Source organism: Erinaceus europaeus, chromosome 14 (assembly GCF_950295315.1).
Source record: "Erinaceus europaeus chromosome 14, mEriEur2.1, whole genome shotgun sequence".
Classification (NCBI taxonomy): Eukaryota; Metazoa; Chordata; class Mammalia; order Eulipotyphla; family Erinaceidae; genus Erinaceus; species Erinaceus europaeus.
Window position 1 is genome coordinate 74171965 of NC_080175.1, and position 15574 is coordinate 74187538.

The 15574-nt window shown below is 41.1% G+C and overlaps 1 protein-coding gene across 2 annotated transcripts in view; it reads left to right on the forward strand.

Annotated features, from left to right (window-relative positions):
- KCNMB2 (potassium calcium-activated channel subfamily M regulatory beta subunit 2) overlaps positions 1-15574 on the forward strand; it is a 283321-nt gene that overhangs the window by 238285 nt on the left and 29462 nt on the right. For both annotated transcript variants that reach the window (XM_007518065.2, XM_060171989.1), the window contains exon 2: positions 11200-11322. In XM_007518065.2, coding sequence (XP_007518127.1) covers positions 11267-11322 — 56 coding nt within the window. In that variant the 5' untranslated portion in view covers positions 11200-11266. The remainder of the gene's footprint in view (positions 1-11199; positions 11323-15574) is intronic.

Sequence of the window (15574 nt, forward strand, 5' to 3'; positions counted from 1 at the left end):
AACTTTTCTCTCTTATTTGATTCTTCTCAGGCAAGTCATAATGCTCAGCAGTACTTTGATGGTTTTTGTTTGTTTTTTAAACTTCTACAGCTAGATAGTAAAGAGTTACTCAGCCTGTAAGACTTCAAATTGGACAAGAAAGATCTTTACCGTCTAGTTATGGAGCATTGCCAAGTGATCACAGGTACTTGCTAGTGCCCCAAATGATACCAACTTATAAAGGATGGATGGATATATAGAAATTCAAGCTAAAATTGAAAACTGTAGGTAGAGAGAAGAGAACCAAATGGCCAGCACAGAGTGTGGCATATAGAAGATACTTATTAAGAGTACAAATTGTCAAGTTTATACCAGATTAGTATACAAAGACAGCTATTGTATTTTACTGTCAACTGTAAACCATTAATCCCCCAATAAATAAATTTATATATATATATAGACAGCAATGGTAGGTGCTTTTAGTAAAAAGCACCGCAAAGACATCACAGGCTGTCTTTATAAGTACCAGTGTTTTCTAAATTAATTCACTAGGTCAAAAATTACCACCATCCATTTGACTCTCACCACCCCCCACCCTAAAGCCCTGGGGCCAAAACAGCCAGATTCTCAACATGTAATTTGCCACTGCAAAGATCATCATCACACTTTAGAAGCATTTCTAAATTTCTGTGCTAACTTAGAGTGACCTTTTAAGTTACTGCTGTGATGTCATTAGTGTTACGATTTTATGCAAGATTAGGCACGTAATTATGTGGTAAATTGGCCCATTACGTCCTGCTTGCTGTTTAATAAAGCAGAGTGTGCAGAGAGTAGCCCAGATGCATGGCTCAAGGCCACCGACACTCACTGAAAGAGTGGATTTGCTTTGCTCTCTCCCTGCTCCATAGCCCATTTGTCCTTGAGCTACCTTCTGGGGACCTCAGCACTGGAAGGAAGGGAGATTCCCAACAGGACTTTTCCTTTTTTTTTTTTTTTTTTGTAGTTATTGATGTCCTCATTGTTGGATAGGAAAGAAATGGAGAGAGGAGGGAAAAGACAGAGAGGGGAGAGAGAAAGATAGACACCTGCAGACCTGCTTCACTACCTATGAAGCAACTCCCCTGCAGGTGGGGATCCAGGGGATCAAACTGGGATCCTTACACTGGTCCTTGTGCTTTGCGCCACCTGTGCTTAACCCGCTACGCTAATGCCCGACTCCCCTAACAGGACTTTCCTTGTCAGGGTTACTCTCCACCTAAAACTTCTAGAAACTGGTCCCTATAAAGAATTCAGCTTAGTGGGAGAGAGAAAGCATAAAGGTCATGCAAATTACTTTCAGGCCTGAGGCTCTGAAGTCACAAGTCCAAGCCCCCATACCACCACCAACCAGAGCATAGCAATGCTTTGATTAAAAAATAATAATAATAATAAAATAAATAATTCACTTAAATGAGATCAAAAAGTTGTAGTAGTGTCTCTCACCTTGATTGTTCATTAGAATCACCTGGGCACCTTTTGCAAAATACCTTCACCGAGGCCAAGGAAATAGCTCACTTGGACAGTGCTTTACTTTGCCAAATCAGGCCCACACTGCATTGAAGGAAGCTTTGGCCACTATCACCTCTCTCTCTCTCTCTCATTCTCTCTCTCTCTCTGCTTCTGTTTACATTGAAATGTGTGTAAATTTAATATCATATCAAATAGAATTATATTTGATAGGTCATGAAATTTATACAGATTTCCTGGATGTTGCTTTTTATATATGGTGTGGGGTAGTTTCTGGTCACTTGGTTCCTGTATCCCTGAAGCTGGTTGCCTTTGGCCTTTGGTGTGTTTCAGGAATTGGTGGAGCTGTTAGTTTAATGTTGATACAGATGCTTTTGGAAGATGGAAGGTGGGATCTCTTGTGTTCAAATTGGAGAAATGGATGATTGAAACAGCAAGACAGTGCTTTCTTTTTCTTTTTTTTTTTTTTAGGATTATTTATTTATTTATTTATTTAAAAAAGGAAACATTAACAAAACCGTAGGATAGAAGGGGTACAACACACAATTCCCACCACCAGATCTCCATATCCCATCCCCTCCCCTGATAGCTTTCCCATTCTTTATCCCTCTGGAAGTATGGATCCATGGTCATTGTGGGATGCAGAAAGTGGAGGTCTGGCTTCTGTAATTGCTTCCCCATGAACATGGGTGTTAACTGGTCTATCCATACTCCCCATCTGCCTCTCTCTTTCCCTAGTAGGGTGGGGGTCTGGGGAAGTGGAGGTCCAGTACACATTGGTGGGGTTTGTCTGTCCAGGGAAGTCTGGTCGGCATCATGCTGGCATCTGGAACCTGGTGGCTGAAAAGAGAGTAAACATACAAAGCCAAACAAATTATTGAACAATCATGAACCTAAAGGCTGGAATAGTGCTTTCTTATGCTAAGTACAGCTTCTACATTCTTGGAGGTTCCCTCCCTACTACTTTTCAATCCACTGATCACACTTGCCTGGATTGACTTGTGTATAAATAAGGTACTTAAGAGTTCAGTTGCAAACTATAACAGGTTTTTTTTTTCCCCTCAATCCCTGAGGTGAAGACAGTGGTTGTTAAATCTTTATTATGTTGACAGTGGACTGACATTCATTCATCTTCCCTGCAGGCTATGTGAGCCTGAGCCAATTGGGGATTTTTAACTATAAGTAGATTGTTTATTTTAGCTTAAGCATTCAAAGGTGACCAAGTGATAAAATAAGGTAGAGGATAGATAGCAGAGTGGTTATACAAAGAGACTCTTATGCCCGAGGGTGCAACGTCCCAGGCATGATCCCCCACTCCACCGCCAGCCAAAGCAGAGCAGTGCTACATGAGCTAGAATGTCCCCAACGAAACCCTGGTTGTACTCTGTTGAGTCCTCAAGTGGTTCTTCCCCATTCTTCTACCTATGTGGACCACAGAGAGGAGAGATTTTATCCTGAGTCACCAGCCAGTTCTTTGCCCTTGATGTCAATATAGGGTTCCCCTGCTACTGTTCCAGCCTTTGAGAGGCAACAGCAATGGTGACTTAGATTGCACTGTTATAAATTGGTGAGTCTTAAGTGATTTTTCTCCCCTTTTTTAACTGTCTTTTTGTTGCTAAAACTCAAACCTAGAAATGGTGTGTCTCAGCTGGCAAACTCCTAGACTGGCATTAGTCATTCCCAAGTAAAGTCTTTTAGTCCCAGGAGTCTCTCCTTCATCCCCTTTCTGCCATGAACCACACATGTTTGTACTTACCTGTGACTTGGTGAGTTCTAGTCGTAACTGTTGAACCTTCAGGTGATTATCGTTGCCCTTTGTAGTTGATCAGGGAGTAGGAGAGAAAAAGGCAGCTGCTGCTTCTCCATAGCCATGCCTGGAAAATCAGTACTCTCGTGTTCAGGTTAAAGGCACTTTCTTCTTTACAAAAAGATAAAAATCCAAATGCATTTGTTTTTAAAAATTAATAACAAGGGAAGGAAGACACAAATGAATGCTTAGTATTCTCTTGCTCTACTTGTGGGGGTTTTACATCAGTGATCTCATCTAATCTTCCTAGAAATTCAGGGAAAAAAAGGTAAGTATTACTGTTACTGTTACCATTTTCACTTTTGAGGAAGCTAAGAGGCAGAGAGGTTGACTTGTCCCAAGTCACAGGGTTGGTGGCTGGTAATAAAAAAAAAAAAAAAAAAAGGCAAGCAAAGCTAACTGATGCCGTTGGACTCTCCTACTTGGCTTTTCATTCAGTCTTTCATTTTTGAGAGAAAACTTTACTTATATATTTAATAAAAAGAAGACTCAATATTCAGGTCCACTCAAATCTGAATTGTTTTTTTTAATTTTTATTATTATTGTTATTTATTTATTGTGTAGAAACAGCCATAAATCAAGAGGGAAGGGGGAGATTGAAAGGGTGAGAGACAGAGAAACACTTGCAGCTTCTCCACTTGTGAAGCTTTTCCCCCGGCAGATGGGGACCAGGGTCTCAAACCTGGGTCCTTGTGTACTGTAATATGTGTGCTCAACCAAGTGTGCCACCACCCAGCACCAAGAGAAAACTCTACTGAATGATGATTCAGCAAGCAACAGGAAGTTTATACGCTAATAAAGAGTCAGAGGAAGTTTCAAAATCAGGAGAAGGAAAGGATTAGGGAGTGGGAAGAAAGAACAGCATCCTAAGCTAAGGGAGAGTCAGGAAGGAGTGTGCAGTTGCACCAGGAAGTTCTGGCCCTAAATTTGGAGGCCAAAATCAGCACTGATGGTCCTGGTTTCCAGGAGGTTCTCAGAGGCTCAAAGCAGACAAACACAAGCACTGACTCTGAGTAGGCTCTGAGCCCTCATGACTGACTCAGTGTTGTCTACACTCCAGCAATCTCAGCATCAGTAGAAGACTTTTTATAAAGAATTATAGACTAAAGAGATGGCTCATTGGGTTAGCACAAGTCTTGCTACACATTTGGCCCAAGTTCAAACCTTAGTACCACATGAAAAGAGCTATAACTATGGAGAAAGCTCCAATGTTGTAGTGCCCACTTCACCCCTTTTCTGAATGAAAAAGCAGCTTTGAGATGTGAACTTACCTAGCCCTGGCTCAAAAAGAGAGAGAGAGAGAGAATCTCACAATACTTCAAACCCACTGCATTGTCACACTATCCCCAGATAACTCCTTTTCAAATTAAAATTTGAGAACCTTTGGGATAACCATAATGTGTGTTTCTCCAGAGAAAGTGAGACTTTAAAGCTATCAGACTATGGTCAGAAGAATGGCCCAGCTTTTCTAAGTGTAAGCAAATACTTCAGTCTCCTGGAGGCAGCTTTTGTCATCCAGGATCCAACTTGTGACATTTTGTGAGGCAAGTGTAATATAGGTAGACCCTCCAGAGCTGAGAAGCATCAGAAAAGAGGCATTGACTGCATCCAGAAGTGCTGATGCTGATGTAGAAAATCAAAGTAATGGTCCTGCTTCTCAGTAGATAGTCTTGACAGCAAACTTAAGAGGCATGTCACTGTGTACTCCTCATAAAGCTCCAACACAGCCCTGACCTGGAAACATTCTACAGGGAAAATAGATTTGCCAACAACCAGGATACACTGTGACTAGCCCTGGCTGAAGCCAATACACAGAATCAGGAGCAGAGCTTAAGAAGCTGCTTCCGTGGTTCAATGAAGGTGTCAAAGAAGAGATGGCTTGAGAACCGATCTTGGAAAGAGGAGCTCACCTAGCAGGCAGGGATGGAGGCCCAGGGAGAGCCATCACAGAGTCAGGAGGTAGAAGCCGGTGAGGTGTGTGCATGAACCACGGAAAGGAGCCTATTATGAACTCCCCAGACTGAGCAATTGTTAGTTCTCTTTCCATTCAAGCTAAGATGACCAGGAGTTTTGGTTTCTAGTCCACACTCATTTGTGGGCATGGTGGTGGCTCATCCAAGCCCACCCTGGTTTCTACTAGGGAAAGAGAGAGGCAGGTTGGGAGTATGGACCGACCAGTCAACGCCCATGTTCAGCGGGCAAGCAATTACAGAAGCCAGACCTTCCACCTTCTGCAACCCACAATGACCCTGAGTCCATACTCCCAGAGAGATAGAGAATGGGAAAGCTATGAGGAGAAGGGATGGGATATGGAGATGGGGTTGTGGGAATTGTGTGGAGCTGTACCCCTCTTATCCTACAGTTTTGTTAACGTCTCCTTTTTTTAAAAAAAAAGAAAAAGATATTTACTGAGGGAATTGGACCCAGGTTTTTTCCCTATGCCCACAGTTCTGTGTGATGGCCATCACATATCTCTATTTCATGTTAGGATTTCCTAAAATCTTGTAAGGTGACTTTTCTTTTGGTCTTATATCATTTCTTAATCACAACTCCAGTAAAATGTTCTTCCCTTACAAAATGAGCAGAGTTGAGTGAATAACTTAAGGAGCCCAGGAAGGCTGCCTTTGAGTTAAGAAAAAGCCTCCTAATGAACTTTCCTGAATCTATGCCAATATTTCTTTGAAGCCTAGAATGTTTTCAACCTCCACAGAACCAAATGTCCTTTAAAGCATCTACTTTCTCCCTTTCATTTTAATCAGCCATAAACTTGACAACTTTTAAATAGTAGTTTAATCTTTAAGATCAAAAACTGGGAATTATTTAAAAAAAAAAAAAAAAGAAAGTAGGCCACAGGGGGCTGGGTGGTAAGCACACATAGTGAGAAGCACAAGAACCAGTGCAAGGATTCTGGTTCAAGCCCCCAGCTTCCCACCTGCAGGGAGGGGTCACCTCATGGGCGGTAAAGCAGGTTTCCAGGTGTTTATCTTTCTCACACTCTCTGTCTTCCCTTCCTCTCTCGAGTTCTCTCTGTCTTATCCAACAACAACAATGGCAATGGCAATAGTAACAATAAAACAACAATAAGGGCAAAAAAAAAAAACTGGGGAGAGAGGAACTCCAAATCTACATATTGTGTAATAAGTCCTTTTCATGAGTTTTAATTGGTTAGTTGGAATAAATATAACTTTCAACTACCCCTTTCTGTATCATCTTAAAACAACAGAGGAAGAAAGGCACTAGTATAGTGGCATGATCTGAATAGTATCCTGAGTATATTGAAACAACTGCAGACCCTCTCACTTTGAATTAGTTCAATACATTTATAATACGCATGGAATGTATATTAAATAGTCACTAGTAACCAGAAACAGGACCAATCAGCATTTTTTTTTTTTTTTGCTTTGTCTACACTCTGTAATATGCCACTTTTTCTATCCATGTCCTCACCCTCTAAGGAAGGATTTTACCTGAGAAAATGGGGACATTAATTTCTGCAAGTCTAAATCAATTCTCTTTCTCATAAAGTCACTAATTCAACTCACAGAAAATTATTATTTCCTGAAGACCAGCTGGTTCTAGTAATGGATTTAATCTTTATGCTATTTGATAGGTTTTTAAAGATGTTCAAAAAGGAACATAATGTTAGATATCCCACATCCAAGTCATTTAAAGAGCAAGCAGTTTCCACTTCTAGATTGTTATAAAACTATCTTTGCACCTGTCAAGTATCAGTCTTTGCTGGCTGAAGAGGGCTTGAGAGAAGATCCTTAGCTTGAGGAAAGCACATGGAGATGACATCAATGGAGCAAGGGAATGCAAGAGCACAGATTTATTGTTTTCAGAATAACCTTTTATCATGTAGGCTGATAGAGTCAACTTAGCCATGTGCGGTAGTTAATTGAGTCCTTACATGAGAAGTGCAGTGTCAGCATTACAGCACTAGCTAGGTGCAAAAAGTATCAGATGCCGAAAGTACCAATTGCAACATGGGCACTGAACCAGCAAAACACAGGTCTTGAGCCAAGACTACATCCAGAAACCAGGCTATCATCCAGACTGTGTGCCAGAGTGCAGACCAGACTACATTTGGCAGTTCATCCCACAGCTCCTCCTGCAGGGGTACCTGTCAGTTCATTCTTTTTTTTTTTTTTATAATTTATTTCTTTATTGGGGAATTAATGTTTTACATTCAACAGTAAATACAATAGTTTGTACATGCATAACATTCCCCAGATTCCCATTTAACAATATAACCCCCACTATGTCATTCATCATCTTTCATGGACCTGTATTCTCCCCACCCACCCACCCACCCCAGAGTCTTTTACTTTGGTGTAATACTCCAATTCCATTTCAGGTTCGACTTGTGTTCATTCTAAGAGACAAAAGGTACAAGTATGGTTTCTTGTATCTACACCAGTTGTTGAGCCTCTGCCACCTCCATGATCTTTGTTCCTTACCTCTCTGATGTGGACCTTTGGGATATAGGGGGAGATCTGTTCTCACAAAATCCCCAGAAAGTCAGAGGATAATTAGAATATGCCTAGATACAGTCTCTAACATAGTGTATCACATTTTGGAGCTAAGAAGCTGTTTCAAACATTCCATGTTATAAATTATTTAAAACAACTAAGACTAGAAAAGATAAGTGACTTTCTCAAGATCTAACATCCCATTGGTGACATTGGGCCAACAACCAAGCTCTAGTATCTTCTCTGAGATCTTGCTAGCAATCTTGTCCACACTACTAGAGAATTCATAAATCTATTAACTCAGATGCTAACCCAGGCCCAGTGAGGCAGAATCCACACTGATATAAGACTTCCAAGTAATTTGTTTACACATTACAGTTTGAGAATTATCAGGCTAGATTATAATGTGTCTGTCTTCAGAGAAAGTGATAATTTGAAAACAAATAGGCATTAGTTCAAAGCATGGCTCCACCTTTTCTAAATGTGAGCAACTATTTCAATCTTCTGGAGACATCACTTGTAAACAGGAAATAATACCATTACTCGCTCTGCAGGATTCTTATTCTATAAGTATAGTACAGATGCAAGCAACACATTCATGATGTATGTACAAATAATATATGCAAAGTGCCTGGAATATACTGTAATTTTCATTATCATGTTTATCTTTAATACTGTAAAAAAAGGAAATCTATGTGACTATGAGTCCATGAAGGAATCATCTTCCTTTCTTTTCTTATTCCATTTGTTACAAATCATTTTTAACTATAATATATGATTGATTATGCTGATAGTTCATGTGTTTGTCTCTCTAGAAAGTTATTTCACTGTGTAGGAAATAAATAATAATAGCTTACTTGAGGTCTCTCTGGGTCCTCCACCTTCCTGGCCACTGGTGGCAGGGGTCAGAGCAGCCCCTGGGGATTCTGGGGGGCTCTGGTTTCAAGGGTGATGCACGTGGAAAGGAAAGTCACGCCAGACTCAGCCAGCTCTGGGAGAAGCTTCTGAGGGACAATTCATTTATTGAGGGATACAAGCAAGTAGATATACCCATAATCCAGAGAGAAGGTTGAGGTAATCATTAACCTATACACAATGTGTTAGATCGTGACTTACAAAGTATTTGATCACAACTGGAAAGTTGCCATATAAGGCTTGGTCATAAGCTCACAGTGCAAGGACAGGCATTTTTCCCTCAGGGTAAATTACAAGCCCCTCTGGGCAGGGGGGGAGGGAGCAGTTGAGTACAACCAGGATATCTGTGGTGGGTTTCAAGTCGTACACATTAATTCATGGCCTTTGTTTAAAGGGGGTGGGGTAGCATGTGAAGGAAGGTGCTCAGTCCAGGGAAGCCCATCCATGATAAGCTCATGAGGTCAGGCAAGGACCAGCCTACCATCTCCCCAAGGAGAATGGGGTGAACTCGAGGTCAACCTGCTCAGACTCTCGTGGAAACAATGGTCTGGACTTCCTGGACAGTGGGCCTGTTCCCCACAGCTTACTCTGTCTGATGTTGTGCTTGGAGATGCAAGAACTTCTTCCTAGCCCAGGTCAGAACTAGAACACAACTGTCCTCTAGTATTTTAACTCTGGATCTGATAAACCGGGAGTCTAGGGGCCAGTGAATCTGCTGTTGATGATACTAAAATCTTCCCAGAGCAGAAATCACAGCAATAACCCAAGGCTAAACTCGCAGCTTGGGTGACAGTGATTTAAAAGTGCTATTTTGTCACTAACTTGTCACATTTATCAGTATAAAGGAAAATGGCCCAACAGCCAAGGAGGAGGCTCAGAAGAAAGAGCACAGGCCTTGAATCTTGCATGTGTGGGGCTGCAGGTTTGATCCAAGCATCATCTATGATGGAGTTAGTGTGCTAGGATGTCTGTGTATGTGTCTCTTTCATAAAATAATATAATCAAATAGTTTTAAGGAAAATATTGGGTTGTTGGAGAAGTCAAGATGCATTTTTGCATAGAAAAACTGGTCATGATTTTTTTTTTTTTTTTTTTTTTGCCTCCCAGGTTATTGCTGGGATTTGGTGCCTACACCACAAATCACTGCTCCTGTGGCCTTTTTTTTTTTTTTTTTTTTTGATAGGAAAGAGAGAAATTTGAGGGGAAGGGAAAATAGAGAGGAAGAGAGAAAGATAGACACCTTCAGACCTGCTTCACCACTTGTGAAGTGACCCCACTGCAGGTGGGGAGCTGGGGGCTCAAACTGGGGTCACTGCTCAGGTCCTTATGCTTTGTACTATGTCCACTTAACCTGGTTCGCCACCATCCAGCCCCTGGTCATGACTTTTCCAACAATTCAACAGCTTAAAGCAGAAATGAAAAGTCAAATTGTAGTATCCAAATCATAATCAAACTTTTGGGAATTTATAGTGCGCTACAGCATATGAAGCCCTACTCAAATCATATTAATGAAAGAGACACATTGGAGGGAAGATGACACTAACAGCAACTATAAAACTGTTCTCCAAGGCAGTAACTCTCAACCTTAGCACAGCATTAGAAACACATTTTAAAAATGTGAATGAAGGGTGGGGGTAGATAGCATAAGAGTTATACAAAGAGACTTTCATGCAAAAAAAAAAAAAAGTGAATGAAAGTATCTGAGAGAGGAGCACTGCCTTAGTGATTTTGTTGTCATTGTTCTTTGTAGTCATAGGGCTTCCCTGCTTCTGTCCAACTTTTTTTCAGACAGAAAGCAAGAGATAGAAAAAATAGACTACAGCAGTAAATCTTCATCCTCAGTACAGTAGGGAATTAAGCCTAAACCTGGGTCCTAAGCTTCCAGGATTTTCACTGACCCTTTGGTGTTTTTGTTTAAAGAATTCTCATATCAATATCATTATCAACCCTCAGCTTTACAGAGTAAGCATACATTTATCTTTCACCCTGTCTTTTCCCTTGTTTACTTTCTTAAATGCTGTGAATGAAATAACCCAGTACTTGTCTTTTTCCCTCCCCCAGTTTATGTTAACACAGAACTAGGGTTGATAACTGCTATGCTACAGTGATAGAAACCAGGGCTGTGGGGACTAGGCAGTAGTGCAGTGGGTTAAGAGCACGTGGTTCGAAGAGCAAGGATCCCGGTTCTAGCCCCCGGCTCCCCACCTGTAGGGAGTGTGGCTGCACAAGTAGTGAAGCAGGTCTGTAGGTATCTGTCTTTCTCTCCTCAATTTCTCTCTGTCCTATCCAACAACAACAACAGCAAAGAAACAATAATAATAACAGCAATGATAAGCAACAAGGGAAAAAAATAGCCTCCAGGAGCTGTCAGGCACCACGCTCTAGCAATAACCCTGGAGAAAAAAAAGAAAAGAAAGAAACCAGGGCCTATTTCAGAGAGTCAGTCCACTAAGAGTCAACAACTACCATGACTACAGAACTTAAAGAGATGGCTCTGACTTCAGTATATGCTTCTTGCAGGTTTAGTCATCATTTGTCCAAGATATCTACCAACAGGAAAGAAGCCCCTGGACCAACATCCTCTAAGATGTTTATATGGACCAGTGGCCGGACCTCTTCATCATACAGACATGATGAGAAAAGGTAATGCATTGGGACTCTCTCAAAGCATTTAGTCCTACTACCCACTGCTTTGCAGGATTATCATGGGACAGACTCACACCCTGAAGGAGCAGGGCTGCAGATACTGTAGCCTTCCTCCTTCCTCCTTCTCCTCCTCCTCCTCCTCCAACTCTTCCAGCTCCTCCTTCTCCACCTCCTCCTCTGTGCACATTCTGTGTTCAATCCCACCACATAGTTTTGCAAAGGATGTGTCCTGTTAGAAATACCCTTCAGCAAAATATCTCACTAGGATAACACACCATTTCACCATGTATGCAACCTAGGTTCAAGACTGCCTCCCACCATACTGCAGGAAGTTTATGTGAATTCTCTCTCTCTCCATCACTCTCTCTTCTCTCTCTCTCTGTCTCTCTCTCTCTCTCTCTCTCTCTCATTTTTTTTAGTTCTTTCCAACTGAAAAAATCATTTTATATGGGTGAAACATCAGAAATGACCAAAGGAAAAAAAGAAAGGAAAGGAAAGAAGAGAAAAGAAAAGAGGAATTGTTATGCAAAAAGAAAAATTTCAGTGCCTGAGGTTCTGAAGTTCACAGTTCAGTACCCAGCACCACCATAAACTAGTGCTCTGGGAATGAGGGAAGGAAGTAAAGAGGAGAAGTAGAGGAAGGAAAAAAAGGGAAAGAAAAATCACACACACACACACACACACACACACCTGCAAACATGCACGCACACACGCACGCACCACTTAGCTAACCCCAGTTCTGCCTTCAGATATATATTCTGTCAAAACCAAATCCTGGAGATAAGCAGATTTACGGTCACATTCTATTGAATTTGACTATCCATGGTAGCTGGAACACAACAAATCCTCAGTACTGAACTGAAGTGATGAAATTTGCATGTCAAAACACTGCACATTTGGCAGAAAGGGAAACAGAAACTATGAAAGGATAAACAAAGAATGGACACTGGTCAGTTAGCATAATGTTTATGCAAAAGACTTTCATGCCTGAGGTTCTGAGGTCCTAGGTTCAATCCCCAGCACCACCATAAGCCACAGTTGAGCAGTATTCTAGTTTCACTAGCTCTCTGTTCATTTTTTTTCTGTTTCTTTGTTTCATTAAAAATAAATACATTAAATATTTTATAGAACTTCCTATCCCAGTATATTGCAGCTTAAGCCAGTCCTACCAACTGCAGAATGTGAGTGCAGTCAGGACTGGTAAACAGTGCCCACCCAAAGACCCGAGGTATGGTCACTTAGATGTGGTTTTCAGAGCAAGTATTTTCACTTTTCCTTTTAAAGTCTTTGTTTCCCTGCAGATACACTCCCTTGTAAATTTTTTAAAACAAAATTGCTTTTTGTGCTTATGTATTATGGTGAAACTTTGGAAGCAATTTCAGTATCCATAATAAAAAATCTGTTTATTGAATCATGGCATGGGCTATATCACTTAGCACTAAAAAGTGCTTTGGCAGAATACAAAGTGAAAAATCAAGCTGAAAAAATGCAGATGAATTATTATAGCATATATATATATATGGATATGAAAAAATCTGTAAGAAAAAGAGCTTCTTTCTTCAGCAAGTTTTTTTTAATATATATTTTTTATTTATTCATTTTCCCCTTTTTGTTGCCCTTGTTATTTTTTTATTGTTGTAGTTATTATTGTTGTTATTGATGTCATTGTTGTTGGATAGGACAGAGAGAAATGGAGAGAGGAGGGGGAGACAGAGAGGGGGAGAAAAAGACAGACACCTGCAGACCTGCTTCACCGCCTGTGAAGTGACTCCCCTGCAGGTGGGGAGGGGGGGGGGGCTCGAACCGGGATCCTTATGCCAGTCCTTGCGCTTTGTGCCACATGCCCACATGCACTTAACCCACTGTGCTACCGCCCAACTCCCAAAAAGCTTCTTTCTAAGCTCCATTTTCTAAATACTTTGTAATATCTTACATTATCTTGAGAGCTTGTTTGGAGGTTCTAGCAGGGGAACGCAGCTACTCATATACCCTCGACCAGTCCATCTCTATTCGGGAAAGGCGCGCAGCTTCGGGAGGGACGCACATGGAGTGGTGAGGGAGGAAAGGGACACCCGCCTCGCCAGCCAGATCAGCCAAATCAACGCTGGTGATAAATGGGGTGACAGATGTCGCAGCCAGATCACCCTCACATCCTATCTTGCATTATCTTAATTGTGGAAAATATAATGTTATGATGTTTAAATAAAATTACAGTCCCAAAGGCAACTCGCATTTGAAGAAAGTCCCAGTGCTCAATGCCACAAGCAGATGAACTGAAAATCTACTGCCTTTGTTCATCGCTAGGGTCTCTAAGCTTTTTCTCAATGCTTAATCAAGTTATTTTCACTAGCTTTCAAGCCAATTCAATGAAATTGTCTATCAGCAAGATCTGTCTTACAGACAAAAACTGTATATGTCATTTTAAAATTGTGTATTTTATATAAAATTTCCTCATCTGCATATTTTTTTAAAAAGTCTATTAGTAAGTGGACAGATGGTGGCTTACCAAGAGGTACACATTGTGTGGATTCTAGCCTCCCCTCCTCATCCCTACCTACAGAGGAGAAAGTTCAGAAGTAAGCAGTGCTGCGGGTGTCTGTTCTGTCTCTCCTTCTATATTTCTCTCTGTCTTTCATCATCCAAAAAATAAATAAATAAATAAATAAATAAAGATTAAAAAAAAAAAAAAAACAAGAAAGAAAGAAAGTCACCAGAAATGGAAGGTGCAGGCACTGAGCCTCAGCAATATACCTGGTGAGGAAAAAAATTAAGTCAAAAGTAGTGATGGTAGTGGTCCAGGTGGTGGTGCACCGGGCTAAGCATACATAGTATAAAGTGCAAGGACAAGCTCAAGGATCCCAGTTCGAGGCCCTGGCCCCCCACCTACAAGAGGGTCACTTCACAAGTAGTGAAGCAGATCTGTAGGTATCTATCTTTCTCTCTCCCTATCTTCTCTTCTCCTCTCAATTTTTCTCTGTCCTACAAAAAAAAAATAAATAAACTGGCAGCAGGAGCAGTGGTTTTCTGCCTTGCAGAACTACTTTGACTCCAAATAGCCAGCCCTCCTGAGATTTAGATGGTTTTATCAGAACTGGTCAAGAGAAATATAGTTGTCTTATTTTCATTAAATAGCTTAATTCTTCCATCTATGTTTTAGTAAACAAAGAGGTGAACATAAGGTGTCATCACTGTAATGTGCTTGTTTTACATAACCTGTTCTCTGTCACCTAGTATCCAGGGTTACAGTGCTCACTGCACAGAATCAGGAGCTGAAGCTCAGAGAATTTAAATCATTTCCAAAGCTCCAACTACTAAAGAATGATGGAATAAGGATTTGAACCCAAGTCCTGCTCTCCCCACCCCTCATGGCTCTTGTCCACTAAACATCTGCCAATGAATATCCACACCCAAAGAGGGAAAATTATATATTTTAATATTTTATTTATTAATTAATAAGAAGAATAAGAGGAGAGAAAGAGAGAAAGATATCACTTTGGTAACATGCGCTGCCAGGGATAGAACTCACAGCCTCATGTTTGAGAGTCCAGCACCTTACCCACTGCGCCACCTCTCAGATCATGAGGGATATACAAAATAACGGGTACAATTCCATGCCATTCCCACCACCAGAGTTCTGTGTCCTCGTTCTCTCCATTGGAAACTGCAGTAGTTCTCCCAAGGTCACAGATATCCCACTTTTTCTATGGTCCTGCCTTCTCTCCCATTTTAAGTCACACCTTATACTTATTACTACTTCCAAATGGCCTTCCTTTTTCTTCTTTTATCTCTCTAGGTCTTGATGGAATTGGGTTTCAGAGTCATCTAGTCATCTTTCCCTAACATTTCTTCCCCTCTGGGAATATGGCCCATAATTATTTTGGGGGTGCAGAATGTAGGAGTTCTGTCTTCTGCAATTGCTTCTCCACTGAACATGGGTATTGGCAGATGGATCCATACCCCCAGCCTGTTTCTATCTTTCCCTAGTGGGGAAGGGCTCTGTAGAGGTGAGGTTCCAAGGCACATTGTTGAGGTTGCCTGCTCGTAGAGTTTAGGATGGAGTCATAGTAACAACTGTAACTTGGTGTCCAAAAATGCCCATTTTTTCTGTGGTCCTGACTTCTCTCTCTCTTTCTCTCTTACCAGAGCACTGCTCAGCTCTAGTTGATGGTGATGCAGGGGATTGAACTTGGGACTTTGGAACTTAAGGCATGAGAGTCTCTTTGCATAACCATTATGTTATCAATCCTGT